The sequence below is a fragment of the Daphnia carinata genome, chromosome 5 (assembly GCF_022539665.2).
Source record: "Daphnia carinata strain CSIRO-1 chromosome 5, CSIRO_AGI_Dcar_HiC_V3, whole genome shotgun sequence".
NCBI classification, from domain to species: Eukaryota; Metazoa; Arthropoda; class Branchiopoda; order Diplostraca; family Daphniidae; genus Daphnia; species Daphnia carinata.
Genome location: NC_081335.1, coordinates 2,682,274 through 2,707,432, shown reverse-complemented (window position 1 = coordinate 2,707,432; position 25,159 = coordinate 2,682,274). Strand labels below are relative to the sequence as shown.

The window sequence follows — 25,159 nt, the reverse complement described above, 5'->3', positions numbered from 1 at the left end:
GCGCGAAAAACAGAGAACAAGGCCCCCCCCCCCTATCCGCTTGAGAGTCTTTTGCCCATCCATCACGATGGCCTTTCGTCCGTCTGCAGGCGACTCATTAAGAAACGTACACGACTTTTTCTTCCGTCAACGGGAGAACCCCATCGGTTTGTTTTAGTTGAAGCCGCATTTAAAAAAAAACAAAAACAAAAAAAAACATGTGTTGCTATTTGTTGCCTCTTTTGAAAATCGAAATAACGAGCGACACACACAAAAAAAAAAGGATAGATTTTTGTGTGTTCAGCTTACTTCGCTTTCCATTGATGTATATTTATATGTAGAATAGTAGCACACACACACACACACACACTCACACACACATTGTTGACGTAAATAGTTATTAGATTATTGGTTTGGTTTTTCTTCACGTTTTTTTGTTTTTTGTTTTCCCGGCGATGGTGCTGGTTTATTTTCGATCTTCCGGCAGGCTTTTATTTTGTTTTTTAAGAAGATAAAAAGATGTATATAAGTCATATATAAAAGAAAATGAAACATTCACGAAAATCAACCGGCCAATTTTTCTAAAAAAAAAAAAAAAAAAAAATTTTCTTTTTTTTTGAAGAGAAACAAAAAAAAACAAAACAAAACAAACAAGAACGTATACAATTTTTTTTTTTTGTATAGGAGATGTCTTGCCACTGAGATTGTAAGGAGAAGGGGGGGGTGTCAACATTTCAACGTGTGGGCGTGTCGGGAGAAACATGTCAAACTGGGGAAAACCAAATTACAAAGAGAAGGGGAAAAAAAAGTCGAGAAGTAGAGAAAAGGAAACGATATCTTTTGAACGAATCCAATTCGTTCATATTCTTAATTTTGCATACATATGATATGATTTGATTCAAATTTGTGCAGGGTGTGTGTGGTTTTGAAATTGTTTGCTTGGAAATTGATGAAACCATTTTTGTTTTTACCGTTTTCATTTACTTTTGACTAGTCGCATGTCCCACTGACGTTTCAAAATTTTTTTTCTTATTTTTTTATTTATTATTATTATTTTTTTTTTTTCGTGCCATATCGCAGCACAGAGACGAAGAGAAAACGGCATGCAAATCAGCGGGGTTGGGATGGTTATTGAAATATTTGTTGGCTAAATTTACTCAAATGTCAAATGGAAAACAAAATTGAAATGTCTAAAGAAACGTCGATTCACATTTTAAGAGCTCACGTATAATCCCAAAACGTAACATAGTTTTTTTTTTTTTTTTTTTTTTTTTTTTGGGGGGGGGGATTAACAATATACAACACCCGAATGAACTGTTTTTTCTTTTTTTTTAAATGGGGGATGAATTTTCCTCATCGAATCGTTAAATTTATTCAGATTGAAAAGAACACGGGCCGAATAGTAAATCAAAACTAGTACACGCAGATGGTTTCAATTATAAGGTTTATATTATATATGTATAAGATTATTAGCTTGTCATTTGGGTTTGATTTTTAAAAAAAAGTACGAACCGGTGACGTCCCAATTTTTTTTTGTGGGGAGTAAAATTGACACACGCACAAACGGGAAAAAAAAGGGGAAAAAAATTGAAAAAAAAACAAAACAAAAAAAACAAAAAACATGTAAAATAGTACGGTCACACACATATATGAAATTATTAGCATATGCAAATGAAAATTGGATATTATATATATGACATGAAATCATTGGCGAAAAAAAACAAACAAACAAATTTTTTTTTCCCCTTTCTTTGAAATCGTGTGATTTTTTCTTTGTCGATTCCATCCGGCGGATCGCAATCGAAACACCGCCGCTAAAACCAGTAAAGATCTTTGCCTGGTTCTTGTTGTACCTGCCCGGCTTCCAAACCTAAAACGTTCCAAACAAAATCGTTAAAAAAAAAAACAAACAAAAAAAACAATAATCAATGAGGAGAATCAAAATTTCCCTCATTTCTTTTCTTTATAAGGAATTAAACGAATGAAAATGTCAATAGGCCCCCCCCCCCCCCCCGTTTTTCTTCTCTTGTTCACATGGTAATATCAAAGCTAATTGGATTGTTGTCGACGCAATAAATGCGAGCCTATATAGAACTCGCCTACGCGCTTTCTTGTTAATATAAAAAAAAAAAAAAGAGATCCCGTTTCTCTATAGGGTTCCCCCCCCCCTCTCCACACCGTTTTGTCATCTCTTCTTCTTCTCTTTTTTTTTTTTCTGATTTTGATTGTCGTAGGAAAAAGGAGGCACAGCAATATCACGAGCCTCTTTGATGTCGCTCGTTCCTCTTTTCTTTTTCTTTTTTTTCATCCTCATTCTCTCGCAATTTCTCATAACCTTCAACCTAACTTTTATGTGGATATAACGTCTATAGTCCTACGCCCTCTATAACCTGTAAAAAAAAAAAAAAAAAGACTCGTAGTTAAGATTTATGTCGTTTTCACGGCGAGGGAGGAGCAGGGAGAACTGGCCGGAACGAGATTGCTCACATGTGGAAACAAACTTTTTTTTTTTTTTTTTTTGTCGGGATGATATTGTTATAAAACGTCCATAAGGACCTTGTTCAAGTGGCAATGCGTAACGGATCCCATCTTCTTTTTTTTTTTTTTTTCAAGTGTAGGGGGGTGGACATTATTGCGAAATAAAAAAAAGGGAGGGGGGCAAATATAGAGTATCACGCCGTGTACTCGACGCAATCTCATGTCGCAGGTTCCATGACGGTGGGAGGGGTGGAACTAAAGCATTGGTATTACTAAGGAGATTTTTAATTAAAGTGGGGATCGTGCAGTGACACGAGTCAGTTTGCGCTGTCTATTATTTGTATCTCGTGTTATGCGTCTACGTGGTGAAGAAAACTAGTGTTTGACGGTACTTTATTGGAGGGAAGGTAGCCACCCATCGAATGTACAACATTGAGTTTTCGAATAGCTCGTCATCGTTGTATACAACGAAAAGGGGGGGGGGACAAATGATTTTGTCGCACACATGAGATGAGATCAAGAGTTGTCGCTTTGATGGGAACACGTGTCTCTGTCGCCCCCCCCCCCCCCTCTCACTATAGAACCTTTTTCCCGTAAAAAAAAAAAAAAAAAGAAGCCCTCCATTTCATGGAGCTATAGATCATCTTTTGTGTGTCTCTTGTTGCGATATTTTTCGCTTATAAAACGAAACGACCATACGTTTCGTTTTATTGGATATAACCCTATACATATATATATATTGACTGGGGAGATCAAACACGTCCGAAAAAAAAAAAAACCTACCCCTCCCCTCACTGCTTGATATTTGCATTTTCAATAAGGGTTGGAGGGGGGTAAAAATCCCTTCGATCGGATTGTCATCCGCTTTTATTGGAAAAATGCAACAACAGCCAGCTGACTATAAGGGTAGGGGTGTTGACGGGAGACAGTCATTGATCAACGGCCTAACTATTTAATACGTTCATGTTTGGCGGGAAACCAATAAAAAATTAATCTTTTTCCCTCGTTTAAATTTTTTTTTCCCGCTCATAAAAATTGAGGAATAGTTTTTTTGGTGGGGGTGAGGGCGGGGGCGGGGGAGGTGTTTATGATTTTATATTGAAATTGTCTGACCTGGTGGCATGTTGGTGTAGGAGTGACCGGCAGTGTAGGAAGCGGCATCGATGGCCGGGTGATGATGACCTGTCGACAGGTCGCTATGAGCTGTTAGGGCGAGGGGATCACCTGGATGGTGAGCGTGAGGATGATGCGGGTGATGGCCGTAACGGTGGTGAGACACAGAAGTCCACGGTTCCGATTTGATGGAACAATGGGCCGCTGCGGCAGCGGCTGCGGCGGCGGCCGCCGCAGCCGCCGGTAAAACTCGATGGCTGGCCGGATTGGCAGTTTGATGGAGCAGGAAGGAGCCGTAGGATTGATGGTGGGTCCCAAAACGGGCAGCGGCAGCCGAAGAGGCTGCCGCTACCCCGGAAACACCCGCATAACCTCCACTAAGATTATGCGCCGAATAGGCCTAACATCCAATTGTTTTGATTTCATTTTCTTTTTGAATTTCTGTTGAACATTTCTGTTTGAACGGTTTACCTGTGAACTGAGAGAGTAGTGCGTCCAAGGATCTGATTGGGCGGCGTGAGTCAGGTGAGCGTGATGATGAGCGGCGGCGTGGTGATGGGCGGCTGCGTGGTGGTGGTGGTGATGATTGAGAGCGGCTGCGTGAGCGTGATAGGCCTCGGCCTGACTGAACAGGTCGTGCTGTTGTTGCTGTTGTTGCTGCTGATTGGCCGCCGCCGATTGCTGGCTACCCATAGCGCCGTACAACTGTTGTTGTTGTTGCTGCTGCTGCTGCTGCTGGTGAAGGTGTTGTTGCTGTTGGTGCTGTTGCACCTGCACCTGGCATTTCGGCGGCTGGTAGTTGCTGTTCCAAAACGACGGCGGGAAACTCCTCTGGGCCATCGACGTCCCGCCTTTCGGTTGATGAATGAAAAATGCGCAAAGAATTTCGGGAAGAAGAAAAAAAAAAGAATAAATAAACCAGTTAGCGTGTGCGTGTTTGTGATGCGCTAATGACGTCCACTTTCTTTCGTCATGCCAAAGAACATTTCCACCTTTTTCTTTCTTTTTTTTTTTTTTTCTTTTTCTTTTCTTTTCTTTTCTTTTTTTTTTTTTTGAATGCGTGGCTATTCAACACGCGCGTTCAAAAATTCGATCAAAGAGTTAAACAAAAGGTCGACTTAAAATGACAAGCGGCCAAAATGATCTATTCTTTGGTTGGGGGTGGGCGTGGGGTTAGGCCTATTGTATAATGTCGATGGCTGTGCCATAACACGCCTCTCATTATTGCCGTGAAAATATTTCTAGTCTTTTGCGTGTGGACAGCCCAGATGAAATAAAGGGTGTCTTGTTTTGCTTTTTGTTTTTTTGTTTTTTTTTTTCGTTTGCCCAAATAACGGGCATTTAACAGAAGCCTATCCCGAGTTCCTAACATTCCAATCATTTTGTATTCACACAATGGGCGCATTTCTTTTCTCTCCCCTCCGTCCCGTATGTCGGGAGTCCGCATTTATTTATTTATTTTTTTTTCTTTCAAACGAAAGAAAACGATTCTATAATTTAGTAGAGAGAGAGAGAGAGAGAGAGAGAGAGAAACAAAAGAAAAGCGGCCTTGTTCGTCTTGATGTCTTACATTTGCTTACTACTAGGCCACCACTAGTGCTGCCATTACTACCTGGTGCTACCTGCTACTGGTATTTGTTTTTCCTTTATTTTTATTTTTATTTTTTTTTCTCCCCCCTCTCTGGTCCTTTCTCTCAAAGACGAAAGAAAAAGGTGGGGGTCTGCCGCACGTATTTTTATCGAACCCAACGAACTAGCAAGAAAATGTTTTTTTTTTTTTTTTTCTCATTTCTTTTTTATAAGAAACTTGGAACCAAAAAAAAAAAACGGTGGGAAAGAAGAAGAAGAAGAAGAAGCAGTAGCAGTATCGAATATATCAAACCGAAAGAAAACGAGTCGGTCGCTACGTTGACAGCCGACTGTAGAGTAGTAGTAGTAAAAAATGAATGACATTATGTGTGTTGTCTTTCTTTTTTTTTTTTTTTTTGGAAGCTTAAGAGAGCAACAGTTCTTGAGAAGAGAAGACGGGATGGACACACACAGAAAAAAAAAAAAAAAAAAAAAAGAAAATAAGAAACTGCCAGGTTATTCATCACGCAGGGTCGGTTGTGTCATCTTTTTTTTTTTTTTTTTTGTACCTTTTTTTTTTTTTTTTTTCTTATTTGTCCGTTTTTTTTTTTTTTGCCGACGCAACCAAGAGATAGCCGCCATTCATTTTTTGATTCCAAACTCCTAGTACGTTGTGAGTAATATCTAAGATGCGTGTATTGCGTAATGCACTGCTTTTTCAATGGTACCTTTTTTTTTTTTTTTTTTTTCGAAAGAAGAGATAAATACTTATGAAAAGTAATATTCCATCAGTTTTTTTTTTTGTTTTGTTTTGTTTTGAGAACGAGTTTTTAGCCATTTGCTCTCCCCTTGCTCAGTTTTCAATCAAAAATTCATTCAATGATTGGATGGAGCCACTTGTACAGTCTATAGTAAAGTGGTGACATCAACTGTATTCCTTTTGACGAAATATCACATTTTTCTTAAAGCGATTCTTTGAAATTTGAAATTCGCGGGTGCTGTTAGTCAAAGTGGATACACACACACACACACGAGATAGATTAGGTAGATATTACCCTGCCGTGAAGAAGCCGCTTGTCAGTTGTTTTCTTACCCCACATAGACGATCAATTTGCGTTTTGAACTGTGTGTGTGTGTGTGTGTGTGTGTGTGTGTGTGGCATAATGTAAAATTTTGAAAATAGGTTCCAGGAAAAAAAAAAAAAAAAATCAGCTACACGCACACAGCAAAATCCATTGTCTATTTGCCTCTCTACTAAAATCGAAAATAGAATTATTTTCTCTGTTTTTCGATGACCTTTTGGTCTTTTTGTCTCTTGTGTGTGTGTCTGTGTGTACAGTACATCATTGGGTAGAATAAGGCGGTCGTCGTCGGCAAGTTCTTTTGTCGCGCCGTATACGGCATTATCAACTAACAACAACCAACAACAACTAACAACAGCAACAACAGAAATATCTTTTGATCGCCGGCACACACACACACACACGACGTGCCTCGATCAAAAAGCTTTCATTTTTTTTTTTTTTTTTTTTTGTCTTGTTTTTGAATTCATTCCTTTTTGAATTTGTTTTTTTTTGTTTGTTTTTTGAATTTCCCGGGAAAGTTACGAGAAATTTTTAAAGAATCAAATTCAATCAATAATCGTAATCAAAATCATGTGTTTGGTAGATGGACCCAAACATGTCTTTAGTTTTTTTGTTTGTTTTTTTTTTTTTACTTTTTTTCACGTGTTTTCGTGTGGTGTCTAGGGTGAGAAAAACTGTTTCAAAGAGGGAGGGCCGGCTTCATTAACATGCAAATTAAATTCCAGTATTTATCCCGCTAGATTCTTATGTTTTGGGGTTTTCTTTTACACTCTGAATTTCCATAGCAGGTTTCCTTTTTTTTTTTTTCTTTTTGTTGTTCTCTTGTTACCTTCAAACATCTCATATAGTTTTAAAAAAAAAAAAAAAAAAAATGAATGTAACCAAAGCGTCGATACGTGAATTGAAAGGGATAAAAAAAAAATTATGATTTTCAAAGATACGCTGTCAAAATGCTTGTCTTTCACGTCTTTTTTTTTTTTTTTTTCTCACTGTTTCCTCTGTTGTTGTTGTTGTTGTTACGTGTCAGATCAATCGCGATGGCGTTGGGTGGGAAAGGTGAGACACTGTTCTAAACAGAAAAAAAAAAAAAAAAAGAAGAAAAGAAGAACTGGATTCGTCTTTCATTCTGTCCGGGAATCAAGGAATTTATTCTTCTTTTTTTTTTCTTTTTTTTTTTTTGCCTTTCTTTTGCGATCGTCCACAATGATAATCAAACCATTGAGCGATTCACCTGAAAAAATTGTGTCGCCCTTGTTTTTCGTCTTGTATAGCTGTCTTACGCCATCCAATAATAGGGGGATGGTAGGATAACACGCTATCGGATTTTGTTTTGTTTTTGTTTCGTTCATTTTTTTTTTTTTTTTTTTTTTTTTTTTTTTTTTGTTATACGATTGAGCAGAGGTTTCGATCGACCATTGGATGATGCGATAGGGAAGACACGTGAAACAGCTGACCAGTTAAGAGATCATCGTACTGGGCGGTCATCATCCGCCGGATGGATGAGGCCCGGTCAAAATGCTCCATCACGTGATATAGTCGTGATCTGGCGGCTCGATCGACATTTATTTGAGAAGGCAGGGGGAAAAGGTATTGTACACACGCGCCTATACAGATATCAAATATGGAAAGCGGGAGGAGGAGGAGGAGGAGGAGGAGGAGGAGATTTGGTACCATTTTTATTGGAATCTGACGCTGTTGGATATTCCAAAAATGCCATCCATTCTGGGGGAAAAAAAACAAAAAAAAAAACTTGAAAATGCTGAATCCATCCATTTTACCGATGCCCAGGTTTACTACACCCTTCTAGACGAATGTTTTGTTTTGTACAATTTCATTTTCTCTTTTGATGTTTTATTTTTATTCTCTTTCGCTACTGCCGAAGAGGCCGAAAAGCGATTTCTTCTTGAAAAGTGTAGGCCAGTTTTCGATATTTGTTTTTATTCTATTTTCATTCCTCTGTGTGTGCAACTTAAAAAAAAGAAAAAAAAAGAAAAGAGTTTTCCCTTTTTTTTTTTTTTTTTTTTTCTTATTCTTACGAGCCAAACGGGCGGCCGGATTTGATGGATGATTTCGTGATGTGATGCAGAGATTGATCCCGCCTCGAAAATCCCTTTCTTTCTGTAGCTATATATACACACACACACACACAAACACACAAGGTACACTGCGACAGTGTCTATAATAGCATTATTGTTATGTAGCAGGGAGCTCGGGGGAGGAGGAGGAACTGTTTTTTTTTTTTTTTTTTTTTTTTTTTTTGTTTTTGTTTGTAGAGGCGAAATTCAAAAAGGGAAAATGAATCGACGAGGCCAAGGATATGAAGTCGATAAGCATCCGACATGTGGAATGGAATGTGGGTGTGTGTGTGTGTATAGCTGCTGCTGGCCCGTCTGATGCAAGAGTCCCTTCGATTCTTTTTTTTTTTTTTTTTCTCTTTCTATTTCTTGCTTTCTTGTTGTTGTTCCTCTTGAGGCGAATCAAGTGAAAAAGAAAACAAAAGAGAACGAGAAAAAAAAAAAAGGGACACAATCGCTCGCGACATTTAGATTTTATATATATATATATATTTTTTTTTTCATTTTTGGGAAAGTACAGACGGGCAAAAAAAAAAAATAAAATAAAATAAAACCTGCCCGTTGCGTTCGTCACTGTCTTTTTCGTTTCTTTTCCCATCATTAAAACAAAATGTCTTGAGGGATTTCTTTTTACCCGCTATGTAAGACACACATGTGTATCGAAATTCTTGATTGATTTCGATATCCCCCGCCAGAATGAAAAACCAAATCTAAATTTAAACAACTGTGTGTAGAAGAAAGGGACCTGTTTTCTGCCGATGCATCCGGGGGAGGGAATATTACAATTCATGACCTGTTGTCCCCGCTCTATTTTTTGAGTTCGGGTGGACGGTCTGATTGTGCAAAAAAAGAAAAAGAAAAAAAAAGAATAAAAAAATCAAGATGGATTGGAAGAACATTCTCGTGTTCTCATCATTTATGTTGTTTCCTCACACTTTTTTGAAGTTTGAACCCAGGTGAACACGTTCGCCGCAAACCGACGGGACCCTTTTTTTTTTTTTTTTTTTTTTTTTTTTTTTAAATTCTTTCAAGTATCAAATTCCCCAACCGAAAAAAGAAAACCAGTTTCCTTCTCTTTATTTCTTTTTTTTTTTTTTTTTTGTTGGTCGCTCCGTTTTTTTTTTTTTTTTCTCTCTCGTGTGTTACACGTCTAGATTGAGATACACTGATGATAATCTACACAAAGCGGGGAGGGAGCGAAGATCTCTGTGTGTTTTGCATTTATTTTCTCAGTGCGCTGTCCAAATACGACGCGCTGTTTGGGGCATGATGACTTCACACGCAATCGCAAACAATTAAAGAAAATGTGCGCCAAAATATTTGTGATCTTTTTTTTTTTTCCTGCCCTTTTTGCCTCCTCACAAAAAAAAAAAAAAAAAAAAAAAAAAGAAATGGCACAGCTCGTTAAACACGCACAATGTCATCATTCCGTAATGTTTTGCTCCGTAACGAGCATACGACCGTACACTAACGACTAGTTTGTACGCAACACACCCCCCCCCCCCCTTAGTGTGGTGCCCGTTAAAAAAAAAAAAATGAAATAAAAGGGACTTACTTTTAACTAACGAAATGCCCGATGTCTTCTGACTGCTCGTGCTGGCCGATGAAGTGTCCGTGTAGGAGGAACTGCCACTACCGGCGGAATCGGATTGAGCCGCGTTGAGCGCCCGGCTGAAATGCTGATCGACAACCGATGCCGTGTCGCCCGAATAGCTCATAAAGACGACGCAATTAGCCGACAGGTATTGGGCCTCTTTGTGCTGTTGGTGATGTTGGCTGTTCATTTCTGATTCGTCTGCGTCGTGATCGATTTGCATAGTGTCTTGTTGGCCCGATGGCTGGCCGCACATGTCCGACAGATCCCGTTTGATATCCTCGTTTTGTTGTTGTTGCTGTTGTTGCTGTTGCTGCTGTTGCTGGAAATGATGTTGATGTTGTTGCACCATTGCCAGGTGCTGCGAATTTGAGGAAGACGATCCCGAACGATTGCCGACTGGCGAAACGTTTTCCAGCATCAACACGCCGCCGCTGGTTGCAGACGACGACGGGCCGGCCACGGGAGACGGCGGAGAAGAGCCCACCGGCACAGGTGTTCCAGCCGACGTGTTTGTGTTGCTACTACTCGGCCCGTTGTGCACGGCCGACGACGTCGAAGCCGACGGATAATTGGATCTCAACAGCAGGTAATTACTTGCGTAATTAGTGGCCATGTTGTCTGTCGCTCCGTCGGCTAATCCTTCGTGATGTAGTCGATATTTCTGTGCAAGTTTGATTTATTTCATTTTTAAAAATCTAAATCGTGGGCAATTTTTTTTTTTTTTTTTTTTTTTTTTTTTTGTGGTTTGTTTTGCGGGTTTTTACCTTTTCGGGTGATTCTCCGTTGGCGGCGGCCGTTGCGGCAGCGGCGGCTGCGGCGGCTGCTGCCGACCGGTCGTACGACGACAAGTAGGGCACGTACGGCTGGTACATCACTTGGGCACAGCTCATGGTGCGCTCGCCACCCCCTTTGATCATCAAAACCAATCGTTCACTTGTGTTGACTTATCAGATTGAACTGCTCAATTTAGGCTTCGAGTGTCTTTTGTTTTGTTTTTGTTTTCAAACAACTGGCGGGCAAAAATTCAAAACGCACACATTCACATTCACAGAAAACAAACAAAAACACTTCACCAATGATGCACGGTCGTCAAATTTTTTTTAAGTGAATCACTGCTAGGTTTTTTTATTTTTTTATGGTTAATAAAAAGATAATCCCCAATTGATTTGGCTCAAATAAAAAAAAAAAAAAAGGAAACTCAGGTGGTTTTGAACGAATCAATAGAAACTCGAGATTCGCTGGGTTAAAAAAAATCAAACAAACTTGTAAAACGTTTGGCTACGAAAGAAACGAAGGGAAACAAAACGGAGCGAAGTTGGCCGTCGTTCACTCGGCAGCAAGTCGGTCGTGTCAAATGTCGCCCGGTACTATCGAGTCGTTCCCCTAAATCCCCTAAGAGGAACTCTCTCTCTCTGTCTCTCTCTCTCTCTCTCTCTCTCTCTCTCTCTCTCGCTCGAATGAAAAAGAGGAGGTGGGCAGGCGTAGGGCGGGATCGTTTGCTGTGGGTTTATTTTGTCGCGTAGACGTGCAGACAGAAACGAAAAGGAAAAAAAAAAACAGAAACAAAACAAAACAAAACAGAATACAAGAAAATAAAAGAAAATCGTAAAATGGGGAGGAAACTGTGCAGACACGAAAGACGCAGGAAAACGGCCGTGGCTGACGTCATTGCCAGTCGAAAAAAAAAGTGGGCGGAGTCTGCGCACATCCTCCCCCCCCCCCCAAAAGGGGAAGGAGAACGAAGGGAAGGGGGTTGTCTTTCGTCATGATGGTTAGTAAAAAGCACAAAGAAAAACATATATCGAAAAGAGTTTTTCTATTTTCTTTTTGAGAGGGTAAACAAAAAGGGTGGGGGGGGGACGCTGTTGTGCTGGCGTCGTCGCTGGCATTTCCAGCAATCGTGGCCCGACTTTGATAGAACTGTCCTATCAAAGCTCCGCCCTTGTTTGGTAGCCTTGCCCCCATTCTGATGCCCTCCCCCTTTGAATCTTTCCTATTCAAAAAACTCTGTGTGGATGAGAAAAATAGAAAAAAATAACAAAAAAGAAAAAAAAAAAAAAAGAGCGCGCCGGATGTATGGGAATATCGAATCTCTCGAGTTCCGGTCGGTTGACACTGAATTTGACATTTGAATAGGACGAAAGCGAACGCGATATAATTGGAAAATACCATTGCACTAGCATATCCATCTCTTCAGACTTGGGCATATATGCAAGAGGTACAAAAGGGACACGGGCAGATTGTTAGTGTATAAATAGGAACTACTATACGCTACTACGCTAGTCAAAGAGGAAGCCATTGCTGTAAAAATAAAAACGTATTCCCGAACATAAGACAAAAGGCGTGACTGGCACCAAGTCCCCCTTTTTTTTTCTTTTTTTTTTTTTTTTTTTCTCCTTTCCCCGTCCTGCCGAGAGTGATGGATCTCAATCATCCGTCAACTGGATTTTGGAACATTTTCTTTTTCGGCCTTCCGGTTTTGTTTGCCTCGGAAGAGACCCCGCGCGCGCGCGCTTGCGCTTGCGCTTCTTATTATATCGCCTTCGACCTGTCCGCTTACGTCTTGATGGATCGTTCCGCAGACTCCCCCCTTCTGTCGTGTCTCTTAAACAAACCGTGCGCGATTGGTTCAGTCGTTTTCTCTTTTTTATTTATTTTTTTTATTTTATTTTTATTTTTTTTTTTCTTAAAACAAAGTCGAATCATTTCCTCGTCTTAGGAATCTTTCCCCAATTTAAAGAAGAAAAGTTTGTTCCAGTCAACGCAATTAAATTGTCTTCCGCTGATATTTAGTTTGAAGCTCATGCCAGTTAGTTTAAAAAAAAAAACCAAAAAAAAAACGAGGGATTTTGCATATTGGGTTGCTTGAAATGATTTAGCGATTACCTTGAAGGAAATTTGAACTTTTCCGGGTCTGATGAGCTACGCATTGCGTCACGTAAAAATTATCTTTTGAAAAAAAAAAAAAAAAAAAATAATAATTCAATTGTAATATTGTATTTATGACATAACTCCGCGACGATCGACAATTCTTAGAAACTTTCACGCTGAAAAACCAAACAAAACAAAACAAAACAAAAAAAAAATGGCTTTATAATAATAAAACAAAAAACGTGCATTTCCTTTTTTGATGTACCCAAAAGTCCGTACGCACTTTGGTTCAAGACGAGAGCTTTTTAGATTCAAACGTGGATGGACAGCAGTCCGGTAGCACGCCGAGGAATGCGCGTGGGAAAAACGGGCTACTCTCTCTCTCTCTCTCTCTCTCTCTCTCCCTGTCTCTCTGTGTGTCCTTTTCATTTTTTTTTTTTTTTTTTTTTTTTTTCAAATTTCATCAGATGGAACATTTTTACACATAGTCGTCTATCTAATAAGTATCTATGCCTATCTCCCCTTATTTTTTGGGGGGATTTTTTATTTTTTTATTTTTCCGTTCTATTTTTATTGATTCAAAATAATTGAAGAGATAAGTAGACACAGTACGACAATGGCCAGCATCGATAGTCAATTTTTTTTTTTAATTTTTTTTAATTTTTTTTTTGGTTTATTTTATTTTAGCCATTGTGTATTGTTGTTGTTGCTGTTGTCTGTTACTCTTGTTGTATTTGGAGAATGCTGTTGGAAGAGGTGGAAGTGGCCATCAGTCAGGTTGAACGGATGCCGAACATTCTCAGGGTCGGCGGGTTTCCCGAGCAGACGCTTTTTGTTTTTCTCAGTACGTTTTTTTTTTTTTTTTTTTTTTTTTTTTGGGGTGTTTTTTTTTTTTTTTTTTTGGAGTTCGTATATACGCGGCGGTGTGTACGGGCTTCATCGTTTTTTTTTTTTTTTTTTTTTATCTGTGCGTGTATTAGTCTGACGCTACTGTGAAAAGCTCTCACGGACCAAGAAAAGAGTTGTTGTTTTTTTTTTTATTTTTTTTTTATTTATTTATTTTTTTTTAATGGGAAAAGTTTACACGCCCGCACGTTTCCCTGGCTTCTTATTAATACCGCGGGAAAATAGCTCTCGAATGTCTTTGATGCAAACGGGTCAGCATGAAACGCCAGATTTTACCCGGCGACAAAAGTGAAGAATCCAGTCGTGAACATTTCCATTTTGATTCTCCCGCATTTTTATTTTGCTTCATTCGTCGCAATCTTTTATTTTAAAATAATAGTAATATCATTTGTGCATATATTGAATTGGCTAGCATCGATTTTTTTTTTTTTTTAATTTATTTTAAACTCTTCTGAACGTTGAGTGCGTCTGCCTTCCGTTCCGCTCGATAATCAAAATGAAGGATATGCGAGTTCATCATCTGAAAATCTTTATTGCTTGTTTCCTTCCCTATCCTATACCACCCATTACGGACTACCGTATCATCAACGGGCTCGTTGATTGCCTTCTCCTACATTATCTATATCGTTACCTTCTGTCATCTGTATATGTTGCCATATAGTACGGGGAGAGAGACGAGAGAGAGAGAGAGAGAGAGGGGGGTCCCAACATGTCGAAACTATTACTAGCCCGCTCGGAATTTCAATCACTTGAAGAATCTTTTTTATTTTCTTTTTTTTTTTTTTATTTTTATTTTCTTGAATATCTAACTGTAGAAAGTTTCTAGCGGCTGCTGTGTATCGTGCAACTCTATGGCCTTTACACGCACACAGACACACACGCACAGTTGATTCTATTCAATAACTCAGCGTCGTCGGGCGTCGGTTGCTTTTAATGTTTATAAGTGAGTGAACTATGTCCTTTCACGTAATAATGACACGGAGCATTTCATGATGCGGAATAATGAAAAGAGGCTCGTATTTTCAAAAAAAAAAAAAAAAAAAAAATTAAATCATGCGCTCGTGAAGTTTTGTTTTATTTTTAAAAAGAGACATGTCTTTAAAAAGAGAGTCTCGTTATATAGGCCTGACAATAAAATAAGAAAACAAATGAGAGACGTTGGGTTTTTTTTGTTTTTGTTTTTGTTTTTATGTGCGGTTAAATGTACAGGCAAAAAGAAGAAGGTTAAAACTGGGCATTACACATGCTATTAGGTGCGTGTATATTAGGAGGAAGGCTCACTGTTTTTAAACGGTCCCTGACAAGGGGTGGGGTCGAAGGGCGGGTGGGAAGGCGCGGCAGAAGAATCAGCGGTATATTTATACGAAAGGGGACCTTTGTATTTTATTATGTTTTTTGTTTTTTTTTATTTGAGAGAAAGATATGTTTAGTGCAACTCTTCGCTATTGGTTGCGACCATCACAGGGCGACGTACAGTAAACCAACTAGCGGACAAGTTAAAATCAAAATCTCTTTCGTGAGTCAATCAAATTTCGTTTTTTTTTTTTTGTTTTTTTACCTAATGCGCCCACCCAAAACCTCCACCATCGTATTGATATGACCAACACACAATCCGGCGACACCGCTTACATAACCTCTTCTTATCGTCATTTTTTTTTTTTTTTTTCCCCTTTTCGATGGCGATAAGAAGTTCTCAAAAAAAAAAAAAGCCAGAACGCAGAGAACCGTGAGACCGGATCGAGAAGAAGAAACGAAAAAAAAAAGAATGCGTCTGTCGCGCTTCTTATCCGTCCTTCTTTTCTTTTTTTTTTTTTTTTTTTTTTTTTTAAGTATATTCTTCCATTTTTTTTCCCGTCTGCGTGTTTATTTTATTTTATTTTTGAAATTTCGCATTTCAATACAGTATGTGTTTTTGGCGCGCAAAGACTTTACGAATCTCATCGCTCATTCGATGTGTCTCCGTTTTTGTTTTGACGCATATCTCAGAACATTTCGATTCCTTTTTTTTTTTTGGGGGGGGGGGGAGTTTTAAAGCCACGGCGTAAAGGATAGATGTGTGTGTGTGTGTGTGTGTGTATACGGGCGTGGGTGTGGGTGTTGTAACGAGAGCTTTGACAATGTAGATCCCTTCTGTATATATCTCCAGTATCTCTATCTGTGTCCTGTCTCCTCTTTCTCTTTTCGTAAAGAACTTGGAATAACAGCAGCAAAACAGAGAAGCACAGCTGGCATGTGAGATATTCGAGATTGGCTTCGTTTTTTTTTTTTTTCGTGACAACTTCCCGCGTCTTCGTCTTCGACTATCGTCGCAGCATCTTCCCGATTCGTTAATGTTTCTTCGATTTTTATTTTTTTTGTTTTTTATTTTCTCTATTATTTAGAGAATGGAAAATGAATTTTCATTTTTAAACCAAATGATGATTAGAGTTTTTTGTTTCTTTTTTTTTTTTTTTTTTTTTGTTAAGACGCTTTGACGATGCGGAATTATATTGCGGGTAGAGCGGCTGCGCGCGTGTGCGTGTGTGTGTTGTATTTTATCCCCGCCGACGACAACTCTGAAACAGCAGCAATAATACGCAAGAGAGAGAGAGAGAGAGAGAGAGAGAGAGAGGAAAGAAAGAAAAGTCGTGCTGCAATGCGTGCCGGAATGATAATCAAGTGGAGGAACGCTGAGAATGCACCGGCACCGACGACTTGTCTTTGCTCAATGCTTTTTTTTTTTTTTTTTTTTTTTTTTTTGCTGTCTACTTTTTTTTTTTAAACCTCCTATCATTTTATGTGCTGCTGTGTGTGACTGCCGCCTCTCTATTTTCTCTTTATATATATATATGTATATGTCTTTACCGTAGAACTGAAGCGAATAGGTATATTTTATTTACTCCTTTCTATCTTCTTTATTATCTTATTTTTCTTTTGTGTTTTCGTGATTTTTTTTTTGTTTTTTTTGTTTTTTTTTTTTTTGTTACATTTTTGAACATCAGCCGGTGAATGACACGAACAGCAACCGGCCAAGAAGTGTATAAAACGTAAGAGTTCCGCTCGTCATGTACATAGACATATGTATGTACGAATGTTGCATATAAAAAGGACGATAGGATAACGGCAAAGACATTTTGAAAATTTAGTTTTCTTGTATTTATTTGATAAATATTTTTTTTTCGTTCTAATTAGCATGTGATTATAGGCAGAAATATGGATAACATCCAATGCCTAACATAGCTCCTACCAGAAATTAGAATGCAAACAAAAAAAAAAACAAAAAAAAACATTTTCTTCGTGACCCTATACGTAATCAGTGAATGCGATTCTGTAAATAAATAGTGGCACCTTCTCTTTCATAGTAATAATCATAAAACCTTTCATTATATCCCGTTAATTAGACATTTTTAATTAGGGGTCCTCCTAGTGTTTGTGGGGGGAATTGGTCAATGACATCCGTGTGTTGGAATCCCGATCGTTCGTTAATGATCAGTTCTTCCATTTTTTATTTATTTTTTTTTTTTTTCTTAATAGGACGAAGACATTGGAGCTGGAGGACGAGCGGCAACTGGAGCTACCGGTGCGGCCATTCCGCCAGCGCTGCCGCCGCCGTAAGACGATTGTGCGGCCATTCCGCCAGCGCTGCCGCCGCCGTAAGACGATTGTGCGGCCATTCCGCCAGCGCTACCGCCGCCGTAAGACGATTGTGCGGATGGTTTAGGCTGTTGAGGAGGCATGACCATACTTGAAGCCGATGATCCATACGATCCCGACATCTGTTGCGGCGCTGCCGAGCCGCCGCCATACGAAGACGTCATGGGCCTAGCTGCTGCTGCCGGTCGTCCGTGACTCTGTTAAGTAAAAATTTGAATTGAATTTTGATGTTTACTTTGAATGCGAGGCATCGGTTCATCATTTACCATTGGCTGTTGTTGACCTTTGCTTTTACTTTTGCCTTTGCTTTGCATCGGAGCTCGATGTTGCATCGATGACTACATTTTGAATTTATTCATTAAATAATTAAACAAATATCATTTTAAAATGTATTTAAATAGATACCGCGCCGTAAGATTGCTGTTGTCCGCCTCCGTAAGATTGTTGGCCACCTCCGCCGTAGGATTGCTGCATTCCGCCTCTTCCTTTGCTTTTGCCAGCCTCTCCGCCGATGGAGCACAAGACGGTCGCCAACAATATCTGGACATAAAACAGATAGGCCTTTTTACATCTTTTCTTTGAATTAAAATTTAATCGGAGTTTTTAAAAACAAAGTTACTTACAGCAACGACGAGTTTCATCTTGTTGTTTAGGTAGGTTTTTTTTTTGTTTGTTTTTTTTCTGAGCTGACTGAGCTTTGCGGTTGTCGACGGAGGTGTGCAATGTCCATTCTATCCAGCGCCTCTCTTTTATACCTAACAGCAAAGAGGGAGTATCGTTTATAGTCGACATAAATGTGTGTAATTGTGTCCATCTCTTTTTTTTTTTTTTTTTTTTTTTTTACTCAACAGCCATTAAAGTCGGACCGCAACGGCCGTTCAAATGGCGCAATTTTTTTTTTTTTTTTTTCTTTCTTTTGATGCACTCGATTAAATCCATGGAAAATGAGAGTCGACATCGGATGAAAAGAAAGCCGCCTTCTCGCTTTCGGGTGGCCTTGATGATTCAATAGTCCATATGACACTATTTCACAAATTAATCTTATCTTTTTTTTTTTTTTTTGCTTTCATCTTTTTTTAAAATAGAGAAAGGCCTACTGACCTACAACGATATGGCTGTTTCGTTTTACGGATGGAGACTTCGAAAGGGACTCAGTTGACTCGTTTTTCGGCCGAAAGGATCGCATGTTTACACAAGGTGAGTGCGAAAGTGAAAGTGTGGCATGAAAGATGTGTTTTTAAATTACTTTTGTGTTAGCCTAACTATATCAAATGGAATGAGGGTCTGTTAGGGACACAATTTTTCGATAACATTCACGCCGGCAAAAAAAAAAAAAAAAAACGGCCATTAGAAAACGTGTCGTCCGTTCTCGATATACGTCAATTGAAATGAATGAGTCTTCCTATTATTTTCCTACCCCCGACTTAATCACACGATTATATTTCCATTTGTCAATTTCCCTAATAAAATGATTCATTTCTTCTTTTCGAAGAAAAGAAAAAAAAAAAAACTCGTCTGGTTTTCCAGAGGACTCGTCGTGCGGCCTAGCCAGAAACGCGATCCTCAGTTAACTGGGTGAGTCGTGTACAACGACAGTAAGAAACCCAAAAAAAAAAAAAAAAAAAAAAATACGAGCAAAAATGGAGTCATATCCATTTGAAATGTAACTCTTCTCAGATTGTTTCCATTTTAGAAAGAAAAGAAAAGAAAAAAAAACGTGTCTCTTTTCCCTACGTCTGTCGTCTTGGCCCCGGACGTCTCGCAGCTTTAGTGAAACGAGCCAGTTGAAGGAAGAGTCGGGGTAATATGCACTATAACTATATAGACTACTAGATGTGTACACACATACACAAAAAGTAGTAGGGAAGAAGAAGAAGAAGGAAAGAAAAGTGTGTGTGTGTGGGGAGAAAAGAAATGAGAGAGTCGTCTTTGAAAGCGACTGAACGACTCTATACTACGATGATGACGAAGACGAAGCAGAAGAGAGAGAGAGCCATTTCCATAAATCGTTGTGTGTGGGTAGGAGCCCAGCATCATGGCCGGTGTATGGGTCGCGCGGGAGCGTTTGGCAAACGCCATGGCTCGTAAATCGCTCCCATTATTCCCTTCTCTCTCTCTCTTTCTCTCTCTCTTTCATTCTGTGCTCGTTTTCTTTCTTCGTCTACTTATATTTATATCTATTTGTTGCTTAAAGAGACACGGAATATATTTATACATATAGACGATGGGAGAAGAAGAAGAAGAAGAAGAAGTTCGTCAGGAAAAAAAAAAAAAGGGGACAATCAACGGTGAGATGGGGTTCGACAATAAGCACATGCCAGCCGACATAATCATCGCAGCGCATCGTGCAAGGTAGGCCTTTGACTGCATAGCAAACTATTAAATCTATTTTATATACTGCAACAATATCCTTGTATGTCTTTCACCTGCTCCGAGTCTCGTGTGCGTGTTCCACAACAATCGTTCTGCTCAGCTCTTTCTTTTACTGAACGACGGCTAGAAATTGAAACAGAACTGTGTAAAGTTCTAGTTTTTTTATTTTTAAAGGGTTGCTTAAACCCTTATTCTTTTTTTTCTTTTTTTTTTTTTGCTCATACAAACGAACCCCGTAAATTCCCCGAAATTGGTGAGCTATAGGGATCCTCTTGAACGGAGGGAGTTTGCTGTGGTTGTTGCTGCTGCTGCTGCGTGGTGCACGATCTCTGAATTATGAGAAGACCCGTCAGAGGTCATTCATTTCCAACGTCTAATAATAGAGACGGGACACGCGCGGGGGGGGGACTGATGGTATAATATTTTTTAAAATATAATTCCCCCCCCCCTCTTTTTTTTTTTTCTTTACTTCCCACATCAAATAATAAGAGAAAAGGAGCATATTGTTTAGCCTGTCTATATCCGACGATCGGAGAATAATTCATGTGGTTGTTCCTTTCTTTTCTCCCCCTCATTTGATGGATTTCTTTCCATTGGTTCAAGAAAAACGATGAAGTCGATCGTTATGTCAGGAATGTATAGGGCGAAAACACACACACACACACACACACACACAAAAATCTTTAGTTGGGATGGTTGTTTAAAACCGATGTGTTGGATGTTAAAATGCAAGCGTACAATATTGTTACAACCTTGTTTAGCTCTCCCCCCCTTGTTTTCTTTATCGTGCGCAGTTCTAATTCCAAACCGCCGTTTTCTCGTAGGCCGCGTTTATCACCGGTCATTCAGCGTATAAACCGTGAACAATGATTTGTCGCTACATTTTAGTCCTTTCGTTTTTGTTGTTGTTTTTTTGGCTTTGATCCATGCCGTTACTAACGAGCCGTTTTTTTCCCGTTCTGCCTATAGTTCTAGTCTTATTTTGTTTTATTGCTATGTTGTAACAGTTTGTGTGTGTGTGTGTACAAGTTCATCGACACTGTTCCCCATCAAACTGTGATTTTCAGATGCCAGAAAATGTAGTAATCAAAGGTCAGCATGGCTAACGGATGCTTGAAGCTCAGGAATGATTTCCCTATTACGTAAAAGTAAAAAAAAAAAAAAAAAAAAAAAATTGAGCGGTTTTTGCGCAGAAACAAATCCGACGAGGTCGTCTAAATTGCCATCATTCTTCAAAATCTCTCGTAACATTTTGTTTGAAAGAACGCAAAACGCGCCGGGATTTTCAGTATTTTTTTTTTTTTTTTTTTTATTATTATTATTTTCTGTTCCACGGTGCCTTTTGAAAAGTCACAGAGTGAGAGAATGAGAGACCACTAGTAAAAAAACTATAGCGGCCCCCGCGTAGCTCGTAAATCTATATACAAAAGATACAGCACAACAGCCAAAAGGAAGTTATTGCTCCGTCATCTTGTGACTGCCGACACTTATCCGCGCAATGTGTCGTCACGTTATTGTTATGACGTATGTGAAATGCAACGAGAACTTTTCTTGCCTCTATCGTCATTGTGTTTTTGTTTGTTTTTGTTTTGTTTTTTGTTAGCGAATATTTTTGTTTTGTTTGTGTGTAGGAAAGGGTTCCGTCTGAGAGATGATGAAACTACGATATTTTCCGGATGGCCTAAAACAGTCGCCACGGCGCGTTCTGGAGCATCAACACTTTCCGCGTAGAAGAATAATATAAAAAAAAAAAAAAAAAAGAAAATAAAATCTGAATTTTTCTTTCAATAATAATTCAGTTGGAGAAGAGTGAAGGGATGGGGTTGAAATTTTGAAATGCATTCGTCGGGATGTGGCGGCTTGGAAATGATTATGAATGCCGGCCGTCAATGTATCAGCAGCAACGAGTTGCTAGTTTTGACGTGACTGCCTACCTCTCTGATTTGGTAATAAAAAAGCTGGAAATAGTGACGACGCTTCCAAAACAGCATGCAGGAAGCTATAAGGGTTTGTGGGGACGGGGGTTGGGGGACGACATGGCCTCATCTTGGTGACGTCTATGAGCTCCGTGCTGATTTAGCAGTTCAAAGTCGGCGGCTTCCTGGCTCATCGCACTGGAATTGTTTCTGTACGTCCCATTTTCGGTGAAGGGTTCGTTGGAACTTTTCCTTGCACGTCAACCGTAAGAGATGTAGGCACTTCGTGTCGATTGGCCCTGCGAACGATTTGTGGTGCCATCCTTCATAGCGCAGCTACAGAGTTCGTGAAGGAAAATTAAATTGTTTGGATCATATTCTTTTTATAAGCTGACATTTAATTAAAACGGTTAATAATAAAATTTTTCTTTTCGATGTTCTGTATTTAGAAAAATCGATTATTCAACGCCACCTACCTCCGCAAATATCAACTGTCTTGAGATGACGTCTGCCTAGGAAAGTTGCAGTCGACGAAGGGAAGGAAACAGTATTTAAAATCTGGTATTATCTGTTTCATCTTTGGAGCGTGGACTTCTACAAGCCTTTCGACGAAAACCTATTTACGTACAACAGGGATGATGCGCAGAAATTACAGCAATTTCCAATGTATCCAAATAATTGCAAGTAATACCAACTGTACCTTACTGTCGCGGTATTCGTAACAGAGCTGAAGGAAATGGAACGTATTACGGACTGTTTCGATAGAACAATACCAGAGTCTTCCTGTGATATTGAAGGAGAATTGACGGTCGTGGTCGATGAAAATGGGCAAATGGTGCTGGACATTACCGAAACATTGTCAAACTTTACTGAGCAGAATAAAGAAGATGATCTAGTTATAATCACAACTGATGAAACAGGTGTTGTCGACAGTTCCAATGTTACATACACCGTCTTGCAGGGAGAGACAAATGGTTCCTCTTCAACATCTCAAACGGCAAATAGTTATGATGTGAGTGATTCACTCATTGCTTCTCTTCAAGTTCCTACATCTATTCCAGCCATAAACACAGTAAATGAGGTAGAAAAAATTGATTTCATGTTGCATTTGTTAGTGTTTTTTCTTTTCAGGATGAATCACCATTTTCCAATATCCCGGATGTAATCAACAGTGCATCTGCTGTGTATATCCCAGAAGGACAAATTGTATTTATTATGGGGGGAACAGCACAACAAGGAAAACCTAGTCAAATACCAACAATAGCTACTCAAGTAAATGCTAGAGAAGAAACGAAAACCAGTTCCTCGAGAAGAGTTCGCCGGCTTCTCCCGAAACCACTTCTAAACAATCCGAATGACACTACCATGCCCACTACCTTGACTCAGAAGAAACGCCAGAAAAGGAAAAACGCTTCAATGTTATATGAAGTATGTCTATTGAACCCTGAATCGATCATCACAACAGGTGAAGGACCGACATCACAAAAGTTTTTTGTGTGCGATAAATGTCCATCTACGGAAGAACTTGTAAAATTCCGACGGTTCGAGGAGTTTTCTCGTCATTATGGTCGGATTCATCATTTGCGAGTCCTGAAAAATGCGTCCGTGTTTTGCAGGGAGGAAAGCTGCTCTTTCAAAGTGAGACAAACTTTTATGTTTATTTATTCGAATTGCTAAATAAATTTTTTGCTTAGTCTTCGAGAGTCGAGGATCTGAGGAAGCACCTGAACTTGATTCATGGATTCGCAATGGAAGCCCAGACGCACACGTTTACATCTATGGAAGAATTTGAAGCGTGGAAAATGTCTGAGGAGAAACTGTCTGGCAGCAAGTTTAATCGATCATCGGGACGCCACCAAACCCGCCAGTCTGATACCAAAAAGGCTGTAGTCTACATGTATTATGCTTGCAACCGCTCTGGCCTGCAGCGCATCAGGGAGAGCAAAGGTAGCAAAAAGAAGAAACCCAGTAGCCAAGGGAGTATCAAGATTAATGGTACTTGCACAGCTTCGATTAGCCTCGTCCACGATAAAGAAGTAATTAATTTCATATCCAAATTGTCAATCAGTTTGCCTTGGTTACTGATAAATTCAAACTTTCCAGTTAAATCGAATCTCGTGCGATTACTGCCCAACGCACTACGGTCACGACACAAAAGAGCCACATCGACAAAATCTAAGCAAACAAGAAAAGCTTTGGATATTGCAACTGCTGGCTCGAGGTTGGAATTCGGACGAAATCGTGAAAACCTTGCGGAGCGGCACGATAACCGGTTAGCTTTTGATTTGGTTGTATCCATCATTCTCGAACGTATTCTCATTTGAAACACCTGTGCCACAGGAACGACTGTACGAATGATGGCTGTGACCCGACAAGACGTGTTCAACGTGTGCCGGTCTCACGGAGTAACTAACCTTGAGCGTCGTGATCCAGACGACAGCAAGAGCGTGAAACTTTGGGTGGAGGAGCTCGAATCCAAATCTTCTGTTCTGATCTGGAATCCAGGCAGCAGGGTTCTTCTTTTAGCCGTAATGAACGATAATCAAGTGGTGCTAGCAAGACTTCATGCTCGCATCATTTACGTCACCGATATTTCAATCAACTGGGACCGCTGTCACAGGCTTCTTGGGCTAAGTATCTTGTCAACTTCGGATAATGAGGCTTATTTAATTGCGTATGCTATCACGGATCAGAATGGCCTAGAACCCTTACAGGTTATAATTGCCTAGTCCTTTTCGTTTTTCGAAACAAATCTTTAAAAATAAAATCCTTGTTGCTAATTATTAGGAGGTTTTTGCTGCTATTCACGCAAAGTTGGGCCAAACATTTCAACCGGACTTCATTCTTTGTCACGACCCGTCAACGGTCGCTGATGCCTGGATATCACGATCGGATGCTTTCCCGACCTTTCTCACCCCTTTGTGGAATGTAAACCTTATAGTTTACCTTGAATTTACTTCAAGCTCTAATATCCGTCTTCTGTGTTTAGGTGGAAAATGAATGGGCAGAAGCTCGAACCAAGTATATCGATGACGATCTGAAGCGAGAGGCTGTAAAGAAATGCTTAGACATTTTGCTCGGTGAAACTGATCCGTCCAAATTTGCCACTTTCTTCCAGCTCGTAAATGGTATGCTAGCCGCTGACGAAAGTTTGCTAGAATTCTCGCGGTTTTTCACCGACAACTACGAACAATTAGCTGCCCACTGGCCGGGGTTTCATGCCTTACCAGACTGCACCCCATTGCAACGGTTGAACGTTGAACTGGAACTCATAGCTCGCCGCTGTAGATCCTTGAAACGTTTGGACAAGTGCATATACTCGCTTGAATTTCTGACTTCTAACCAGCCGTTTCGACCAATGACGGAATTCCGCAGTAGCTCCCAAAACGAATCAGAAATATGCAGTCTTCGGCGTGCAATCGCCATACAAATGAAAACCCTAGAGCGTGTCGCTCACGAATGTGATAGCGTCGATACCCTGAAGAGAATCAATGAGGCCATCGGAGAAGCATTGCAGTCAAAAATGTGAAGTCAACTGTCGAATTTATTTTCCATTTTCTTTTT

General features: G+C 39.6%; 3 protein-coding genes across 3 annotated transcripts; 1 reads left to right on the top strand and 2 right to left on the bottom strand.

Annotated features, from left to right (window-relative positions):
• Nucleotides 1-1,264: 1,264 nt before the first annotated feature.
• LOC130696042 (transcriptional regulator ovo-like) lies at nucleotides 1,265-11,241 on the bottom strand. Its single transcript, XM_057519115.2, has 5 exons — nucleotides 10,661-11,241; nucleotides 9,855-10,557; nucleotides 4,042-4,421; nucleotides 3,571-3,970; nucleotides 1,265-1,849 (listed from the first exon to the last, which is right to left on the bottom strand). The coding sequence occupies exons 1-5, from the start codon at nucleotides 10,811-10,813 to the stop codon at nucleotides 1,794-1,796; spliced, it is 1,692 nt and encodes a 563-aa protein (XP_057375098.1). The 5' UTR covers nucleotides 10,814-11,241; the 3' UTR covers nucleotides 1,265-1,793.
• Nucleotides 3,273-25,127, top strand: LOC130696035 (uncharacterized). The gene is made up of 8 exons (XM_057519102.2): nucleotides 3,273-3,279; nucleotides 22,323-22,667; nucleotides 22,727-23,233; nucleotides 23,290-23,631; nucleotides 23,699-23,867; nucleotides 23,936-24,309; nucleotides 24,383-24,523; nucleotides 24,585-25,127. The coding sequence occupies exons 2-8, from the start codon at nucleotides 22,332-22,334 to the stop codon at nucleotides 25,122-25,124; spliced, it is 2,409 nt and encodes an 802-aa protein (XP_057375085.1). The 5' UTR covers nucleotides 3,273-3,279; nucleotides 22,323-22,331; the 3' UTR covers nucleotides 25,125-25,127.
• Nucleotides 16,785-18,046, bottom strand: LOC130696054 (keratin, type I cytoskeletal 9-like). The gene is made up of 4 exons (XM_057519130.1): nucleotides 17,930-18,046; nucleotides 17,712-17,846; nucleotides 17,573-17,644; nucleotides 16,785-17,503 (listed from the first exon to the last, which is right to left on the bottom strand). The coding sequence occupies exons 1-4, from the start codon at nucleotides 17,945-17,947 to the stop codon at nucleotides 17,180-17,182; spliced, it is 549 nt and encodes a 182-aa protein (XP_057375113.1). The 5' UTR covers nucleotides 17,948-18,046; the 3' UTR covers nucleotides 16,785-17,179.
• Nucleotides 25,128-25,159: the final 32 nt, after the last annotated feature.